The sequence below is a fragment of the Mesoplodon densirostris genome, chromosome 3 (genome assembly GCF_025265405.1).
Source record: "Mesoplodon densirostris isolate mMesDen1 chromosome 3, mMesDen1 primary haplotype, whole genome shotgun sequence".
Classification (NCBI taxonomy): Eukaryota; Metazoa; Chordata; class Mammalia; order Artiodactyla; family Ziphiidae; genus Mesoplodon; species Mesoplodon densirostris.
This window is the reverse complement of record NC_082663.1, coordinates 164,490,833-164,509,940: the sequence shown is the minus strand read 5'-3', so window position 1 is coordinate 164,509,940 and position 19,108 is coordinate 164,490,833. Positions and strand designations below refer to the sequence as shown.

Below are 19,108 nucleotides of genomic sequence, written 5' to 3'. Positions count from 1 at the left end.
TAACAAGTGTAACTGTATATGGCTAGGATAAGATTTTCTCTAAAAAAAGAATTTTCTCTATTTTAATTTTGGTCTGTTTGTAAAAGGATGATACTTGTTGACTATAGAACACTTAGAATATACAGAAAAATAAAAAGAAAACATAAAATGGATACATCTACCAGATTTTTAAACATTATTTTCCAACTATGTGACTTACAACTCCTCCTGTGGAAATTACGGTCTACTCTGCTGTTTAGCAAATGGTGCTGTTTTGCAAGGGCCTGGGTCTTTTTCCCACCTCTGGATGTATCAGTTATCTTGCACAGAGGACAGATACAATCCACCACAGTGCCCAGTTTTCCTAACCCAGCTAGTGGACCAAAACATGCTGACAATTGTTCACACATTGGCCCGGGAGGAAAAATAGAAATAACTCAGTCCGTGTCATCCTTGCCACCAACAAAAGAATTCAAGCATACCACCTTCCAATGAAGATGGAAGTTACCCTTTACTGAGCACACACATACGTCTGGCTCTCTGCTGGATGCCACATTTCTATTATTTTGAATCTCTACAATCCTGCAAAACAGACATTATTTCCTCTATCTTATAGATAAGGAAATTGAGACATCAGAGAGGTTAAGTGTTTTGTCCAAAGTCACCTGGCCACTAAGGGGCAGACCCAGGATTTGACTAAGTGTGCATAACCTCAAAGGTTTTGATGGCTCCACTCTACATTTCTGCTCCCCTGAAGACAGAAGAAACTTTTGAAAGAAGTACACCTGGTGTTTCAATCTACATGCAGAGTCTAAATCACTGTAGCAGTGCCCAGGATTCAGGATCATTTTCCCTTGATCTGTGTTATGTTGCAAAGTATTCTCACCACCAGGCAGAGTTGTTGGCCGTGGGCACCGCTCATGTCTATTTCACTTTCTACCTAGGTGGCAGCTTTGAAATACATCCCATCTGTCCTCTATGATGTGGAAACCGTCTTTGATGCAAAGTTACTCAGGTGAGCTTATGGTGTGTACTTTCCTGGGCTCTGTTGTCAAGCCAGGGATTCAGAGGGAGAGGAGAGCTCTTGTGGAGAATTCCAGACGGGCACTCAGCGTGGGGACAGGGAGGACACATGGTCAGAGCTTCCTGCAGGGATATTGGTGTGGGATTTTTACAGTTTCATTGGGTTGTGTCAGGTTTGGTGAAAACCAACTATAAAGTAAACATCCTTCTTTGACAATATCAGTGATGCAGAATATGAACATGTAGGTGAAAAAACTGATGTTTGGTGTAAATGTCTCCATTTCACCTGGGCTTGAAGGTTATTTTGGGGTTCCAGTCTTTGCTCTGTAAGCCCTGTAGTTACAAATGGAGAATAACCTATGGACACGTAATGGGATAATGAGATGGGCTCCCCTTTGCTCTCTCCTTCTTCACCCCATTCCTCTCATGGGAGGAACACATTATCTTACTGTGCTTATGCTCTTAGAATAGGGGCATCTGAGCCAGATACGCCCTTTTCCTCTTTTTCCTAAATTCACTTAAGTTCCAAGATAACCTCTAGAAGATTTTAAAAACTTTTTATATTGCAATACTTTTAGATTTGGAAAAGCGCTGCAGAGATAGTGTATAGAGAGTTCCTGCATACTTTTCACTCAGCTCCCCTTAATGTTCACATTTTAGATAACTACAGCATAGCTATCAAAACTAAGAAATAAACATGGGCACAGTTCTTTTCAGTGCATTCCAAACTTTATTCAGCTCTCATCAGTTTATCCACTGTTCATATGAAGATTTCTTCTGGCTTCTTCTCATTCTTCTGGTCTCAAGCTAAATGTTACCTTCTTGGAGAAGCTACCTCTGAGCATTGTAAATAAATTATATTCCTCCCTCAACCCCTGCACCATTACTCTCTGACACAACTCCCTATTCATTTCCTTCATTGCATCTATGGCCTTGTATTGATTTGCTTGCTTTTGTGTTGTACGTTGACCTCCATGAGAATGTAAGTTCCATGCCAGTTGGGACCAAGTCTGTTCCTATTATATCCCACTGCCCTGCACATTGCCTGTCACATATTAAGTAGATGCTTCATAAGGATTTGAAAGAATGAATAAACACAATGAGCTTATTTTGGAAAGCTGACAGGAGCTGTAATTTTGTTTCAGTGGTATTTTTATTTTCACTCTATTTGGAAAGAGCTATCTCCTTTTTCATATCCCAAACTGGTTCTAACCCACAACTTTTCAGAGTTTTTTTAAAAATTAAGGACCTTTTTTGATCTTAAGATTTATCATAAAACATTACTAAGCATAAAACATTAGGGAATAAAACGGCATGGCAATGAAATTAGAATCTGGTTTTGAACCCTTGTTTCTTTGACCCTCCCTAGCTGTGTAACTTTGGGAAAGTTAGTTAACCTTTATAAACCTTACATTTCCCACTTGTAAAATTGAGATAAGCATTGGATCTACATCATAGAATTGTGAGGCTTAAATGGCACAGTGGATGTCAAGTGCAAAACATGTGCCTGATACACACAGTAAGTGGTTGGGTTTCTTGATACTGTTTTCAGATTTCCACATCTCTTTGAACGCTGTCAGTATTCAACACCAAGACCAACTATGCATACTTACTGAAGGCTTATCATGCATGGAGATGGGGGGCGAAGGGAGCAAGAGGTACATTGTTTCTGCCCCCGCAGAGCTGGCAGGCTGGGGATGGACAGACTGTAAGTGCCAGGAGGTGGCAGACATTGGTTTAACGAGCTCTGCGTGCTCTGGTTTTTCCTGCCCTTAGCCAACTCCTCTATGAGTTCTATACCTGCATCCCTCCTGAGAAACTCCAGAAGCAGAAAGTCCAGTCCATGAATGAGATAGTCCAGAGCAACCTCTTTAAAAAGCAAGGTGAGTGCAAAGCATCCTGGCCGGTTGGGGGTGCCAGAAACCCCACGTACTCATCACATGCTGCGCAGTTAGGAAATGTTTCTTCTCTAACAACTCCCTTGGTCTGAATGAAGGGGAAAAGCAGAAAGTAGCTAACAACTTAGATAGCAGAATCTAAACTAATTTAAGGAAAACATAGGCTGAACTATTTGTTTTTCCTGAGAAAGTTTACTGAGAGGCTAAATTTGGAGTCATTTTGCTGTGAGGTTTTTACTCTATGTGAGGAGTAGGCAAAGGTCTGATCCCTTCACAGGGGCACCGGTGGCTTCAGCCTCCTGTTGTGTTTGCTTCCAGGGGCACGCACTATATAAGCAAGCAAACACACATTTACTATATATTCTCCCCTGGTCTTTTATTACTACTCTCAGAGTAGCATGTTGTACAACTGCTCTGGACGTTGCCTTTCTTCACGTAACGGTATTTCCTGGAGAGCAGGAAATGACAGTGGACTTGGGCAATGGTTGTGGTCAGAGCTTCTGCTCACCCAAACTGATCTCTGGTAACCACCAGTCCCCAGCCAGCATCCCACAGTCAAGAGCCTTGCGGTTCCCTGTTTTTGAGATCAGTGGGCTGGATGGCCACACGTCCTCCAACTACGAGCAGGTAGGACTTAAATGTCAATATTCACCATTTCCTACATCACTCCTCTCTGTGAGAAGCAAACTGTGCAAGAAATAAGAAGTCTTAGAAAGCAGAGGATCAGTCATCACCCACCCGGGATTTATTCAGAATGAAGCTTGAATATTTATGTATTAAAGATTCAGGAACCACTTCACTGTAAAGATTTTCTCCCCTAATGTCTGGTTAACATGGTGCATCCAGAAGTGCTGTCTGAATCCCATCCCATGGAATTAAAGTTAGCAGAAGGCCAAGGGAAGAAAAGTGTTCTTGTGATTTTACATTCATGCCTGGAGTTTCCTGACCATTTAGACAGATGTATGACAGCAGATTAATGTAGTATATATACATGGTTTGTTTGTGCAAGGTTGTTTGTGTAAGGTGATTAGAAACTAATCCTGGTTAAGTCTTGCTGTATGCCTTGTATTACTGGGGTTTTTTAAGTGAGCCTTCCTCGGTTTTCACCTTCTGATTTCCACGTCGGAATACATTACCCTCACTCTGAAAACTTTGAAATGTGCCTGCCCCTTCCTGCCCTGGCAGTCCCTTCCTGGATTGCAGGTGGTGTCACTGTAGAAGTGAAGTGAGTCCCATCCTAGGGGCGTGGCAAGGGCGACTCTTGCTGCATGTGGTGCTGAGCAGGCAGCAGAGAGCAAGGGCTGCTTGGCTCCCTTTCATTGTTCAGAGCGGCAGTCATCGTCAGGGGCCCAGCTCAGCATCGAGGCCAGATGGAGTGTTAGCGCGATCCTGGATTGGGCATGCGGTGTCAATTCCAGCCTGGTCGACGTAGGAGTGATTCCCTTACTGGAGTCACATCTCCTGGGCTGACGGTGGCCTCTGAGGGTTAGCATAATCACAGGGCAGGCCAGACAGCTGCTGCTCACCAGTCCTGCTGCGTCTTTGAGTTTCAGATTCAGTAAAAACCCTCTGATTAATATTAATTGATAGAAGGCCAGCCCCAGTGTTGTACACAGTTACAAAAAAATGCAAAATTCTTACCTTTACATACGTACAGAGACTAGAAGTAGGTGAACAGAGAGCCCTTTGGGGACCCATTTTAAAGAGGCTGCAATGTATAATTAGTCTATCCATCCTTGGTTCATGTGTGAAAGCAGTATGCTCTTATGCACAGCTTAAAGGTAATTCTTCTCCCACTATTTATTTGCTAAGTGAACCCTCTTACAAAAGTAACCCAAAAGAGGAAAAGAATCTGAAAAAGAATATATATATATATATATATATATATACATATATATATATACACACACACACATATATCTATCTATATATATATGTGTGTATATATATATATATGTATATATATATATATATGTATGTATGTATAACGGAATCACTTTGCTGTACATCTGAAACTAACACAACATTGTAAATCAACTATACTTCAATTAAAAAAACAAATTAAAAAAACACCCCAAGGGAAACATCAGCTCAGCCTTCTCCTTAAATCCTCAAGTTCCAAGTGAATACAATCTGAGTTCATACGCACGAACTTACTGGGTGTCTGGGGCTCTTGGGTGAGTGTCTCCTTTATACCCTGAAATAAGGTGAGTTTGATTCCTTGGCCAAGTCTGAGTTATAATGAAATCCCTTCTGTTGTTCTCCCTGTGAATTGTCCTGTGCCTCAGGGATGCAGTTTGCTTTAAGTCTGCACTTATCTAACTGCCAGATGTGCAAATTGCCTGGAGTATTGTCGGTGACATTAGCTTGTACTCACAGCCTTGAACACTTGTATTGACATCAAGCAGAGGAACCAGAAGGCTTTTAAGCACTTTCCGAAATGTTGGCAGACTATCCTATTGGCCTCTCTTCAGGAGGGTCCTATGCAGAAGGGGGAGAAAGTTTTACTGGTTAAGGGCACTGGTTCTTGGGTTGGATTCCTAGTTTAGCCCCTTTTCAGCTGGGTGACCATGGGCAATTTACTTAACCTCTCTGATCCTCAGTAAGCTCATCTGTAAAATGGGAAAAATGATAGAAATGTCTGTCTTAGAAGGTTGTTGTGTGGGATGATGAGACCAACAGTGCATTTAAAGTGCTTATCAGAGCAATATAATATCCCATACTAAGTGATCACTGTTATTGCTGGTGTTGTGGTTATTATTTCTGCTGCTCCTTTCATTTTCCCGACTTCTGCCCTAACCTTCAGGTTCTTTGCAATAAGGGCATCCCCTCATAGTTGATAGTTGCACGTAACCCTAAGCTAAGCTTCCTTGTTTTCCTGAAAGCTGTGTGTTTTTCTCCAGGGTCTGAGAAGCACAGGACTTAAGGAACAAATAGGCCTTGGTCTGTATCCATGTCCCATTCCTGCTTTGAATGGTTTTTCCAATTTTTATTTCATTTCCCTAGAGTGTTTTTGCATAGGGCCTGTGCGATGTGAGCCCAGAAGAACAGGTCAGGGTGAGATGTTTGTGGTTTCTCACCTCATTGTTTACCTTGCTGCGGGCCTCAATATAGTTACATAGTTTGGGACACTTGACAGACATCCTCTAGGATGGTTTGCTCCTTGGGGCTCTTTTAAAACACACACACACACACACACACACACACACACTTTTTAATTCTTTCTTCTTTCATGGAGGCAATTAGCCTCCATTCGCCTCAACTTTTACTTGACCTGTGATCCTGAGTAAAGTACTTAATCCTTATACGTCTCAATTTCCTCAGCTGTAAAGTGGGAATAACCACAGAACGAGTCTCATTGGGTTTTTGTGCAGACTCAGTGGCATAATGTGACTTGTTCGCCTGGGGTATGAGGGAGTCAGGGGTCACCAGCAGCTGAGGTCCCGCAGGGAGTGGCTTGCCCCGTGTGAATGACTTCCGGGTTCAGCGGGAGGAGAACTGGGACATCTATGGAGACGAATTTCCTGTTTTCCCCAGCCCAAGCTCAGGCTTGCCTGGTGGTGATGATGGGAGAAGCGATGAATAGGTATGCCCCGAGGAAGCTCTTGAGGGGAGTCTGCGAGAAAACCAAACCTTCTGTTCCCTTGGAACAGATTTGTCCCTACTTAGAACCTAATCTCTAAGTAATGTGTCTTTTTAGGCTGATGCTAATCACATGTGCCATCTGGTTCAGTGTAAACTGCTTTAGGATCCACACTGCTCACTTTTCTCGACTTCCAAAACAAACAGGGGGCGGGGGGAAGACAGAGAGAGAGAGAAACAGAGAGAGACACACAGAGAGAGGGACCAACAGGGAGACAGAGAAAGAGAGAGAGACAAAGACAGAGACAGAGATCTGACAGAGATTTGGAAACTCTTTCGATGTTTATTTTCAGCTAGCGGCATTTTCTTTGGAAACTTTGTTGAGAAGCGGTTCTCTGAACACAAGGCATCCAGTTTTCCTTTTATCAGGATGTAGTTTCCTTCTTTCCCCCTCTTCTTATCTGTTGCCCACAGTATCTGGATCTGCTAGGACCTCAGTTCACAGTGGGCTAGGCCTCTGTGGTGTGAGGGGGCACGGACATCACTGTCCAGTGCCCTAGCGGGGGATTATCTTTTCTAATCATCCCATCATTGCAACACTGGTCTGGAATAGAGAAAAGTCCTCTCATTCTAACAGTTATTGCTTTGCTTGGTGAACTTATGTAACATGTATGAGCCTCTGGGGTTCCACATCTATAAAATGTGAGTAGGAATGTTGCCATTAGAGTATGGACTTTTGGTTTAGGAAATCCCTGTTTCTGATCCGGACTTGATCACTTACTAGCTCTGTGTTCCTTTGAACAAGTAACCTCTTTGAGGCTTGGTTTCTTTAGCTACAAAAATGAGATCATGCATGTAAAACAACTAGTAGAGTGCCTGACACAGTTGCTGCTTATTTAAAGACATTTATTGTATCCACTGTATAGCAGTAATAACCACAGGAATAACAATTACATCAACTGCATCTTAAAGGAAGAGACATTTATTAAATGCCAGCTATATATTATTTGCTATATAGGACATAAACATATAGTAAATTCTTACAACCCAATTACGTAGGTATAATTATTCTCATCTTATAGATGGGAAAAGCAAGGCCTAGAGTGTCAAGTAACTTTCATCCCAATGAGACCAAGGGTTATATTACAATGTATTAGCGCATTAGTGTATTTGGCTATGTGATTCTGGGGTAACAAATCAACCTCCAAATATCAGTGGTTTAACCATGTAAAGGTTTATTTCTCTCTTGTGCAAAGTCTGATAAAGGTCAGGAAGGTCGGACACCTTTTGTCCCTTGTGAAGCTATGCCAGCTTGTACCCATGGCCTCTTTGCAGCAGGGAAGAGAGCGAGGAACGAAGTACAACCACTTTCAACTACCTCAGCCTGAAAGTGACACCCAGAGATTCCACCCCCAGTCCACTGGCCAGACCCCATCACGTGTTCCCAGCCTAGCTGCAAGGGAATCTGGGAACTGAAGGGCAATGCATAGAATATTTGATGACCATCTCTGCTACCCATAGGTAGCAGTGGTGGAGCTGGATTTGGAATACAAGTCCTTTGAATAACAAAACTCCTGTTCTTTCCACTACACCATGCTTTGTTCTTATAATGAATAGAAAGAAGATATGTTTATTTTCTTGTTGAAAATGCTTCCTTCTCCAGTTAGAAAAAAGTGCCACATTGTTCCTCCTGAGAGATTTTTTTCTTCCTTCCTCACTCTCTGCCCCTGTTCCAAATACTGGGCAACTCTCTGACAGCTGTGTACGGGGACCTTTGCTTGGGCAGGAGATGGGACCCTAGATGCCAGTGGTTGCTATGTCACTGCAGGTTTTTAAAGCACAGCTTTCCTGCAGTGAGAAGTGGTATAAGCAGGCTGCCTGGGACTTGGGATGTCCACATCAGGCTGGGTACTAAGACTGCTGTGAAAGACAAGGCGGTAAAGGAACAAGTCCTCTTCCTCCGAGGACATGTTCTAGGCTCCTGGCTGGCTCCTCATCTCTCCTGGCACCATACATGACCTTCCACAATTCTTTTCTTCGTGAATTCTGCCTGGAATACCTTCTACTGCAGCACCCCCCCGCCCCATTCCCTACTCCCACCCCTAGACACATTAACTAGTAACTTCCACTCATCCCTTTAAGACCCTGGCCCGAGGTCAAGTGTGCAGTGCGTCTTCCCTGATGTCTCAGGCATCTCAGCCTAGTCCCATTCCGCATTTACTTAGTCCCTGCTGCAGGACAGGCCCTGGGGTGGTAGTGTGGATACAGCTGGTGCCAGTTTGCAAATTTCTGTACCACACTCAATGTGCAAAGATGATGAAGCTTCTTGGGTTTTTTTTGTTCTAAATCTAATCTAATCTTTTTGAGTCTCCACCTCACTTTGTACTGTGGCAACTTAAAATTTTCAGTCAATGACATCTTGTGGCTTCAGATTTAACAAGTCTTTCTGGTTCAAAATAGTTCCCCTTCCCTCTCCAAAATAGTGTCTGGGACCAGGTCCCAGGGACCCAATTAGGAAAGGGAAGAGAGACTCTGCTTTTGCCTTTTCCCACAACCTATCTAAAATATCTCTCTTTGGGACTTTAACCCAATGGGGGCATGTTGGGACACACATGTCTTGTGGCTTCAGGGGCCGCTACCTTTTTGCTCTATAATATCTTCTTTTCTGAGGAAGCCTTCCTCATCTCTCTTCCCAGAGGCTATAAAAATGGCATGGCTGCCAGGGTTCTTGACCAATGGGGGGAAGTGTGACAGTAGAGAGTAGCACATTCAAAATATTATCCTGGATTCTCAAAGGGGATAAAGCAAGACGTAGAATCTCTGAGGGGAAGATTTCTCAGACCTTAAGTGCATCTGGGAAGTTTGCTAAAATTGCAGAATCCTGGACCCTACCCCAAAGATTCTGACACTGCAGATCTGGGGAGGGGCCAGGGATGTGCATGGTATCCGCCTTCCAAGGGGATTCTGATGCAGGTGGCCCCCTGACTGACCCTGTCTAGTTGGCAAGCGGAGCTCCTAGAGCCTGAGTGGGGGAAGGAGAGCAGTACAGCAAAGGAGCAGATCCCACAACACATGGCAGAGACCTCACCCTGATACTTGGCATTTCTCTCTCTCATTGTCTGTTGATGCGACTATCTATTGCTGATGGAGAGAACTCCTTACGGATAAGGGATATATATTATTTCTTTATGTGCCTAGTCTGCCTAGGGCCTCACTGATATCCACTCTCAGAAACTAGTCTGTGCACCTGGGCAGTACAATATACCATTATTCAGTGGCCAGTGCCCCTTTAAAAAAAGGAAAAGGGAAGATGGGACCTCAGTTGTAGAGAACAGGGGTTGTCATAGTTCTCAATTCATAAGTTAGCTCATCACTGGTCCACACAAGGGCTTGCTTTTATTTATTAACATATTTAGTTAGTTATTTTTAATAATAAATTAAACATCCTTGCATTCACCACCCAAACCAAAAACTAGAAACTGAACAGTCAACTACCTGTAACTATGTGTGTCTTTCCCCACCTAAGGTAACCCATTCTTGAATCTCTTATTAATCATTCCACTGCTTTAATGCAGTGTTACTGCATCTATACATATTTCTCGTGTTTTGGTTATTTTAGCTTTATAAAGAAGGGTATTGAACTATGAGTAATTTGAAGGGACTTACTTTTTTCACATAATATTATACTAAAATTCATTCATATTACAAACTGTTGGAGTTCATTTTTTTGATGAGTGTAGAAAATTATATTGTGTGAATAAGCCATAGTTTATTCACTCATGCTTTCAATTTTAGGCACTTGGGTTGTTTCGGATTTTTTTTTTTTTTAATTGTAAGCATTGCTGCTAAGAATATTCTTGTACATGTCTCTTTTTGTACATGTTCAAGAGTCTCTGTGGGGCATATAACTACCAGTAGATTTGCTTGGTCATGGGAGATCTGAATATTTCACTTTAGGAGATACTGCTAAATGGGTTTCCAAAGGTGGTTGCACTAATTTGCTCTCTCAGCAACAATGGATGAGAGATTATGTGGATCTACATTCTCGTCAACACTTGATATTGTCCCAATTTAAAAATTGGCCAATAAAATGGGTGTAACATATGTCATCACTGTCTTGATTTGCAGTTTCTTGATCACCAGTGACACTGAAAATCTTTCCTTGTGTTTCTTTGTCACTTGTGTTTCACGTCTGTGATATGTCTGTCCATGACTTTTGTCCATTTTTCTTTTGGGTTGGTTGTATTTCTCTTATTAACTTGCAGGATATTTTATATATTCTTCATACTCATGTTTTGCTGATTTTATGTATTATGAGAATCTTCTTCCCACTTACAGCTTGTCTTTTCATTTTACTTAAGATGTATTTTTTTCATTTCTTACTCTTTGTACAGATTTATCCATCTTCTTTTTTTTTTTTTTTTTTTGCTGTACGCGGGCCTCTCACTGCTGTGGCCTCTCCCGTTGCGGAGCACAGGCTCCGGACACACAGGCTCCGCGGCCATGGCTCGCGGGCCCAGCCGCTCCGCGGCATGTGGGATCCTCCGGGACCGGGGCACGAACCCGTGTCCCCCGCATCGGCAGGCGGACTCTCAACCACTGCGCCACCAGGGAAGCCCTATCCATCTTCTTAACAGTCAAATCTTTTTGTGTCATCTTTAAGAAATCTTTCTCAATACCAAAGTCTGAAAGATTTTCATTTATATTTTTCCTAAGAATTTCATAGTTTTGTTTTTGATACACAAGTCTTTAATCAACCTATAGAGCTTATGTTTTATGTATGGTGTGAGGTAGGAGTCTGATTTTGTCTTTTTTGCCATTTGGCCACATAGCGTTCCTAGTTTCAAGTGTTGGGCAGTCTTTCCTTTCTCCAAGTCAGTGTCATTTTCCATTTCCAGGACATTGCTCTTCCCTGGGGACTTGAGGGCAGGGTTGCTGGAGCCTGGATTCAATCCCTGGTCCACAGTGTGCAGTTTCTCTGTGTTACTTGTGGGTGGAAGGGTCAGAAGGGTCAGGAGAAAGGGATAGCCTCTCCCTCTCAAGCAAGACCCCAAATTAGGCTCCTGTGTTATGTTAGCATCCTGGGAACTATGTGCCAAGAAATAACACTTCTCCAGGTTTTGGACCTTCTCAGTTATGAAAAAAATGAGATGGTTTCTTGGAATGATCATTTTTCTTATAGCAAGAAATTTCTTGGGCCCATGGGGCAAGCTTCTTGTAATTTCTGTATGTATCTGATAGAAAGAGCACTGAACCGAGAGTAAGGAGACCTGAATAATAGCAACAACAATAATGTCAGCAGTAGCAACTGTAGGTGAGGTTTACTGAGTGCTTATTATACACCAGGCACTGCGACAAACACTGATGTACATTATCTCATTTACTGCACAGTTGTGTGATCTTCGGCAAGTCACTTAAGCTCTGTAGAACGACTATAAAATCATGAGACTGAGCAAGATTTTCCAGAGCTCTACCAACATGAAAATCTTTGATTTATAAAATCATTCCCTGAGTGAGAATGGCAATACTGCTGAATCTTTCTAACACCATTTAGTACCTAAAAACACCTTCTCCCATATATTGCCCCCAACACTTCTAAATGTCCTGCCTGAGCTGGGAGTGAGGAATGAGGATATTTTATAGAAGGTTAAATGGATGCAGGGAAATGGCACAATGCCCTCAAGATCACACAGCAAGGCTCAGAACCCTGGAAAAGGTAAAAGGATATACTTACTGGAGCCAATTTATTTTCTTCCAGAAAGAGCTGTTGAGTTTTGAGAATCTAGGATTTTTCTCCTCAGAGCACTTGGAGGCATCGAAGATCTTTCTTCAAATAGGGGCTTGCCTCTCCCACCTACAGTGTTACAAAGCTACCTCCAGTTCCAAAATGTCCCTTCTACACTTGCAGATCTGAGAAGGGGCTGTTCCTTACATCTCTTGCCTTTTTGATGTGACTGATCTCAGAATTCAATCTCAGAAAGAAACCTTCAGATCCAGAATCAGAGAAGACAGTGATTTAATAAGCTGCAGAACAAATCCAAGAGAGATTTATTAAACTGTCCTCTTTTTTTTTTTTTGGCTGAAGTTAAAAAAAAAAGTTGGCATACAATCAAAGAAAAGAATCCCTCTTGAACCTCCTCAAATAATTAGAATAACAGCTTTTAATGACATTACAGAATACAGTTTAATTGGGGGCAGAGTGTGGGGCAGAGAATCCCAGATTACTTCTTTAGTGGGAAACCAAATCAACTCTTGTGCAATTAAAAACAATTTACCTCATTAAAACTAGAGAAGAGCAAAATCAGGCTGTTCTTACACCTTTCAATCCATGTTCCATGGGATTTTTTCCAATTTTGGAATGACAGTGGAAACACATAAAAGGATAGAGTTTATATAAATCTTTAAAAGGTTCTGTGTTTACCCCAAGTTTTTTGTTTGTTTTCATTGTGAAGTTACAGTTATAGATGGTTTGAATTATACTGAGGCAGGTTTTAAAATGTTCAGAGACTTTTATGTTGACCTGTTTAAGTTTGATTTTGCTGATTTTTTTTCTCCACATCTTCCTAGAATAGGAGAAAGCTTCCTTAAGACCATGATACAGTTGGATCGAAGACCAGCTGAAGATTTAATTCAATAATATTTATTGAAAAGCTAAAAATGTAGCAACACTGTGTTATGGGAAATGTGAAAGAAATACAGTAATACATAATTTCATGGTCGCCATTTATTTAACTATTATTTTGTGGCAGGCACTATGCTAAGACTTTTCACACATCAGCTCATTTCATTATCATGACATCCCTGTAAAGTGTAGATATTAATATCCCCATTTTACAGGTGAGGAAACTGAAGGTTAGAGAGGTCGGGAAACTTGCCAAGAGTCATAGATCAAGTAGCATGGCAGGGCCAGGATTCCAAATGGGGTCTGTCTGATTTCAACATCCACTCTCTAAACTGCTGTGCAATATGGCATCTGGAACAGAAAGTTTTCAGTGCCCCCCCAGGGAGCTTACAGTTGGGAGAGAAAAAACTTACCCCAAAGATCTTCAAACTTGAGCCCACATAGGCCATGAAGGTAATAGAAATGAAGGTACAGAGTGATAGTTATTATGCCATTTTATATAGAAACCTAAGCAAATATATTAAATATATATTATGTATAGAGTATATAATATATATAATAACCTAAGCAAATATATTAAATATATGTTATGTATATAGTATATAATATATATAGTAACCTAAGCAAATATATTAAATATATATTATGTATATAGTATATAATATATATAGTAACCTAAGCAAATATATTAAATATATATTATGGGGCCTCCCTGGTGGCGCAGTGGTTAAGAGTCCGCCTGCCGATGCAGGGGATACGGGTTCGTGCCCCGGTCTGGGAGGATCCCATATGCCGCGGAGCGGCTGGGCCCGTGAGCCATGGCCGCTGGGCCTGCGCGTCCGGAGCCTGTGCTCCGCAACGGGAGAGGCCACAACAGTAAGAGGCCCGCATACCACAAAAAGAAAAAAAAAAATATATATATATATATATTATGTATATAGTATATAGTATATATAATAACCTAAGCAAATATATTAAATATATATTATGTATATAGTATATAGTATATATAATAACCTAAGCAAATATATTATGCATATATACACACACACGAGCACACTTAATGTCATCTTCAGTTATATTTTTTACAACAGATTTTCCATTTGCCTAGTAAACATGTAAGAACTTTCTTCACTTCACAAAGAAATGTGATTCCTTTCACTTTTTCCCTAAAACACAGTGCCATTTGGTCAGTCATTCATTTCCCCTATACAGAAAAATATTTCTCTTCTACTAAGGAAACAAGAGTGAAAATGATCAGTCCACACTCAGCTCAGAGTGGGGAGCAATATGGAGCAGTGAGGACTGGGGCAAAGTCCCTGTCATTGGGTATATGGGACAGCTGTGAATCAATGCTAAGTGACTGTTACTATCTATGTCAATATGTGGGCTCAATGCTACCCGATCTCTTTTTTTTTTTTTTTTTTTTGAGAGAGAAGTCCCACAAATTTTTTTTTATGGGAAACCTGCTGATTTAGGTTTTAAATGATATTTTCAGGCTGAATAAAATCTGCATATGGACCCAGCACAGCAGCCTCTGGTGTAAATTTATAACTTACAGGGTTTTAAATAATTTATAGGGTTTTAATAAATGTATTATAAATTTATAGAGTTATTTACAAATAATCCCATAAGAATGACTACTATTGGAATTCAGTGAGAAAGTGCTTTTGGAATGTTGAGGACAAGAAGAGGTAGGATGTCGGCTGAACTTTGAGGGGTAGTGAGTATGATGTAGGCCCTCTCCAGAGAACAGTTCTTGGGGAGAACTTGTAGTGTCAGGGCTGGAGCACTGTCTCACTGAAGACCACTGCCTTTCAAGCCTTAGGAGAACTCAGGGTTCATCCTTGCCTGACACACTCCCTTGCTAATGAGGGCCTCAGACCACACCATAACCTCTATCAGGCATTCCCCTGGGAATGCTGGACCATTGTTGGAAAAAATGACGTTTATTGTTCATAGAAATTAGTATTATAAAAATATTGTGTTTTTGTAGAATATTTGGAAGTAAATAAAAGCACCTGTGATCTCATGATTTAGAGGTAAACATTGTTATTCTTCCTCTCTTTTGTATCATATATTATATATAACTGGAATAATGTTTTGCCAGGTTTGTAATCTGCTTCTTTCACTGAGAATCATTAGGAACATTTTCCCATGCCATTTCTAAGGACTTCATAGGACTCTGCTGTATAGATGGGCTATAACTGATTTCACTGTTTTCCTATTTAGGGACATTTGGATTCATTTAATTTTATGCAAGAAAAACTTCCTGGAATTCATTGTCTTAATAGACAAATGGTTGTCCTCTGTGCTCCTTGTTTCTTCACTGTTGGGCATGAATCTCATCCAGCTTTTCTAGTGCTTGTCAAGGATTCTTATTCTCCCTTCCTCCTCTTTACACACGTGTGGGGGCGCGGCACACGCCCGTGCACACACACACACACACACACACTCGCCCACAGGCTTCTCCTTGTGTGATAGGCTCAGCGCCAAACGGACTATGTTGTCCTCTCTTAAAGAGCTGGAGCGGCATGTTCCCATTTGGGAGGGACATGTTTTCACAGCCCTGCCGGCATTCTTTTTTGTTTGTTTGGTTTTGGTTTTTTTGCATTACGCGGGCCTCTCACTGTTGTGGCCTCTCCCGTTGCAGAGCGCAGGCTCAGCAGCTATGGCTCACGGGCCGAGCCGCTCTGCGGCATGTGGGATCTTCCCAGACTGGGGCACGAACCCGCGTCCCCTGCATCGGCAGGCAGACTCTCAACCACTGTGCCACGAGGGAAGCCCCCTGCCGTCATTCTTGATGGTAGGGGGTATGTCTGTGCATGGACCTTCCCTGCAATACCGGGCACTTAAATGCAACCACACTGAGAGCCCTCATTAGCCCTGGGCAGCCACAGTGGATTTGCTGAGTGTGACACCCTCCAGGCTGGAGCGGCTGCCCAAGAGGAACCAGACACCAGAGCAAAGAGGGAAGCCAATAATCCAAAGGCAAATGAGGCTCTAATTATGGCTTTAGCTAAAGAGGGTAAAATTATTTGAGGAGAGACGTCTCATTTCTGAAGTACGCACAGCCCAGGACACTTGTTCAGAACAAGGACTTGGATCAAGTCCTGGTTTTGCTGCCTTAACCACGACACCTCATGTCTAGGAGCATCTGATTCCTCATCTGTCAAATGGGAACAATCTAGGATGTTTACCTCATTGGTTTACTGTGAGAATGACATGGGATAATGCCTGGGAGAGGCCAGGAGGGGTCTGACATTTAGTGAGGACTCATAAATGGAGTATCATCGTCATCGGTAACTCTTACTAGTATTACTATTATTTGTAATCATTTGATAGTGGAACAGAATGTGGAACTGGAGCTCAGGAGACCTGAATTCTCAGTTCTGCAGTTTTCTGTTGCAACTTAGAAGTGAATAAATCTCTGAGTTTTATTTTTCTTGTCTCTCAAATGAGAAACTTGGATCAGGGGATACATCAGGTCCCTTTCATTTGGAGATTTGCGGACCTACACGTGCTGAGAACTATATATCATCCTCTTCATGGAGCCGCACGTCAACCCTACCTTATAGGTGCTATTATCTCCTTTTTTGAAGGTGCTGAAGTTGAGACTTACACAGGAAGCTGGGATTCAACCCCAGGCTCCTAACGTCCATTCTATACTTAATTGTCTGCATGTCCCAGCATTCAGTGTAGTGACTGATGGTAGACTTGTGCTCAAACGTATTTGTTGGCTGCACTCCAGGCATCTGAACAATGGGAATGGTGGTGAAGCTTGGGGCTGTGCTCACACCGCACCCTTGTCTCTTTTACCCAATCCTCCCAAAATTGTAGGCACAAAAGTCCAGAAAGAGACTCTTGTCAGACTTTGGGGGCAGCTCCTGATACCTCAGCTCTATTTAACATAAATGAGACTGTTAAACACTTGCTCTTCATGGCAAGTGGGTCATTTTGTGAGTTACCCAAAGGATTGTGTATGCATGTGTGCATTGAAGAACTTGGCACCACTGGGTTAATCGAACATCTGAGCTGGAACGGACGTTAACAACCCGCTGCCCAGAGATGGTCAAAAGCAGCAATTCAGAGAACCTCTGAAGAGGGGTCACCCTTACACGTACAGCAAGCTGGCCACCTTCCCCCTGCATCTACCAGGCTAGCTACTCTCTCCTTCTCCTTCCCCAAGGGCAGTAAAAGCTGCTCTTTTACTCCCCACCCCTCTTCCTCCTGCTCTCCCTCCCTCTTTCCCTTTCTTTCTCTCTCTCGCCCCCTTCCCCCCACCCTCTCTCTCTATCCAAGACAATTTGACTTGCGCAAAAAATTCTAGGTGTAAAGAAGTGTCTGGAAAACTGATCTGGCTGTGATGAGGAATGCTGACCGTGGAGGAGGCTGGGCATGTGCGGGGGACTCGTACCTTCTGTTCAATTTTGCTGTGAATTCAAACTGCTCTAAAAAATAAAGTCTATTTTAAAATGTTAAAAATGCAGTGAACACACACACACGCACACACACACACACACACACTAATTGACCTGCCCTTCCCTTCCCACCATCTGTTTTGCAGAGGATGGGGGAAAAGGCCCCGAAAGGTTAAGTGGTTCCTTCAGGTCAGTTAGTTGCCCACACATCAATTGTGTCATTGGAAGTGTGACTCTAGTGTGGTTGGATCCTTTTTCTTTCTGGTTCAAGGACGCATGTCAGTGCCTTAGGGAAGTAGCAAGGGAATTAGTTCATTTTCATTGCCCATGCCTGTGGTCGCGGGACTTTGTCTTTGCTGGCTCTCAAGTATCACCGTGCTGCAGCAAAACCCTGTGCGCTGGGCCTGGGGATCACTTCCCAAGGCTACCTCTGGAGGAACCACAGAATGATTAGGTGGTGGTTCGGGCTGCGCACTGCCCACTCCACTGCCCACTAGCTCCCAGCTGTGCAGGTCTAACCACCTCCCTGTCTGTGTCTCTGTGTCTCTGTCTCTGCCTCCCACCCCATCCCCACATCTCCCCCATGCAGTCCCTTCTTCAAATCCACTGCCTTCAGCACCATCCTGAAGAAACTCCACCTTGCCCCCTGCCCTCTTTTTTTTTTTTTTTTTTTTGTGGTACGTGGGCCTCTCACTGTTGTGGCCTCTCCCGTTGCGGAGCACAGGCTCCGGACGCGCAGGCTCAGTGGCCATGGCTCACGGGCCCAGCCGCTCCACAGCATGTGGGATCCTCCCGGACCGGGGCACGAATCCCTGTCCCCTGCATCGGCAGGCGGACTCTCAACCACTGCGCCACCAGGGAAGCCCTGCCCCCTGCCCTCTCTTTAAGCCTGCTTTGGGCGTTAACTGATTTTCAGGGAAGCTCTCCTCCGCCCATCCCCTGGAGTTCCAGGATGTAAGGTAGGGGTGGTGATGGACTATAAACCCCACAGAGAGAGCGTGGACTGTAGGAAGTCATCCTATGCCATTTTCCCTCCCAGAGGGAGCTACAGCGAATTTTCTTTCTGGGTCATCTAAGATGTGGGCACACTGTGCCAAGGTGAGCATTATTTATTTATTTTTTGCCTCTTCCCCACCCAGCTTGAGCCCATTTTGTCCTGACAGTTGCCACTCTACTCTGGTTGCAACTGGTTTTGTTACCCAGGTGGGACAGAATCAGCTCTGATTAGGTTTTTAAATTTTAAGCACCACTATCCCCCCACACCCCCAAATAAAAGTGTACTTTTTTTTTGTTGTTGGGGGTAGGAGTTAATTAATTAATTAATTAATTAATTTTTGCTCTGTTGGGTCTTCGTTTCTGTGCGAGGGCTTTCTCTAGTTGTGGCAAGCGGGGGCCACTCTTCATCGCAGTGCGCGGGCCTCTCACTATCGCGGCCTCTCTTGTTGTGGAACACAGGCTCCAGATGCGCAGGCTCAGTAGTTGTGGCTCATGGGCCTAGTTGCTCCACGGCATGTGGGATCCTCCCAGCCCAGGGCTCGCACCCATGTCCCCTGCATTAGTAGGCAGATTCTCAACCACTGCGC

At 43.1% G+C, this 19,108-nt stretch overlaps 1 protein-coding gene across 1 annotated transcript in view; it reads left to right on the top strand.

Moving 5' to 3' along the window:
• DOCK2 (dedicator of cytokinesis 2) overlaps window positions 1-19,108 on the top strand; it is a 412,654-nt gene that overhangs the window by 94,326 nt on the left and 299,220 nt on the right. The window contains exons 24-25 of the mRNA XM_060094549.1: window positions 924-994; window positions 2,779-2,885. Of these exons, the coding sequence (XP_059950532.1) occupies window positions 924-994; window positions 2,779-2,885 (178 nt within the window). The remainder of the gene's footprint in view (window positions 1-923; window positions 995-2,778; window positions 2,886-19,108) is intronic.